General features: G+C 50.8%; 1 protein-coding gene across 1 annotated transcript in view; it reads right to left on the minus strand.

Moving 5' to 3' along the window:
• Nucleotides 1-863, minus strand: part of LOC105180264 — a 3,280-nt gene that overhangs the window by 544 nt on the left and 1,873 nt on the right. The window contains exon 2 of the mRNA XM_011103941.1: nt 63-860. Within this exon, the coding sequence (XP_011102243.1) occupies nt 63-860 (798 nt within the window). The remainder of the gene's footprint in view (nt 1-62; nt 861-863) is intronic.

Below are 863 nucleotides of genomic sequence, written 5' to 3' on the forward strand. Positions count from 1 at the left end.
AACAAATAATCCCGCCATAATCTTAGGTAATGAACGACGGCTAGTAGTTCCTTCTCATGCACCGAATAGCGCCGCTCAACATCTTTAAGCTTCCTGCTCTCAAAGGCAACTGGATGGCCATCTTGCATTAGGACCCCTCCTAACGCAAAGTCTGAAGCGTCTGTCTCCACCACGAACGGCTTCGACATGTCCCGTAAGGCTAGCACAGGATCTGTCACAATTGCTTTCTTCAAATTGTCGAAGGCGACTTGGCATTGGGGTGTCCAATTCCAAGTCTCCGTCTTCTTCAATAAATCCGTCAGGGGCCGGGCTATCTCGGAGTAGCCCTTCACAAAACGCCGATAATAATTTGCCAGCCCAAGAAATGAGCGCAAGTCATGAACGTCCTTCGGCAACTGCCACTCCTCAATAGCCTGAACTTTCTTGGGGTCCATTCGTATGCGTCCTCTCTCCACAATGTGTCCCAAGAAACTGATTCTCTCCTGAGCAAACGAGCATTTCGACACCTTCGCATATAGCTCGTGCTCGCGGAGTCTCGTCAGAACCTGCCGCAGATGGTCTACATGCTCGGCCAAGGTTCTGCTGTAAATCACGATGTCGTCCAGGTACACCACCACAAATTCATCCAGAAAACCATGGAGTACCTGGTTCATTAGCGTGCTGAAGGTTGCGGGAGCGTTCGTCAGGCCGAAAGGCATGACAAGGAATTCAAAAGCTCCATACCGTGTGACCACTGTCGTATTCGCCTCATCGCCCTCCTTGATTCGGACCTCCCAGTAGCCCGACCTCAAGTCTATCTTAGTGAAATATTTCGCCCGGCTTAGACGGTCAAAGCAATCCGCCACCAACGGTATCGGGTACTT

The sequence above is a fragment of the Sesamum indicum genome, unplaced genomic scaffold, assembly GCF_000512975.1.
Source record: "Sesamum indicum cultivar Zhongzhi No. 13 unplaced genomic scaffold, S_indicum_v1.0 scaffold00486, whole genome shotgun sequence".
Taxonomy (NCBI): domain Eukaryota; kingdom Viridiplantae; phylum Streptophyta; class Magnoliopsida; order Lamiales; family Pedaliaceae; genus Sesamum; species Sesamum indicum.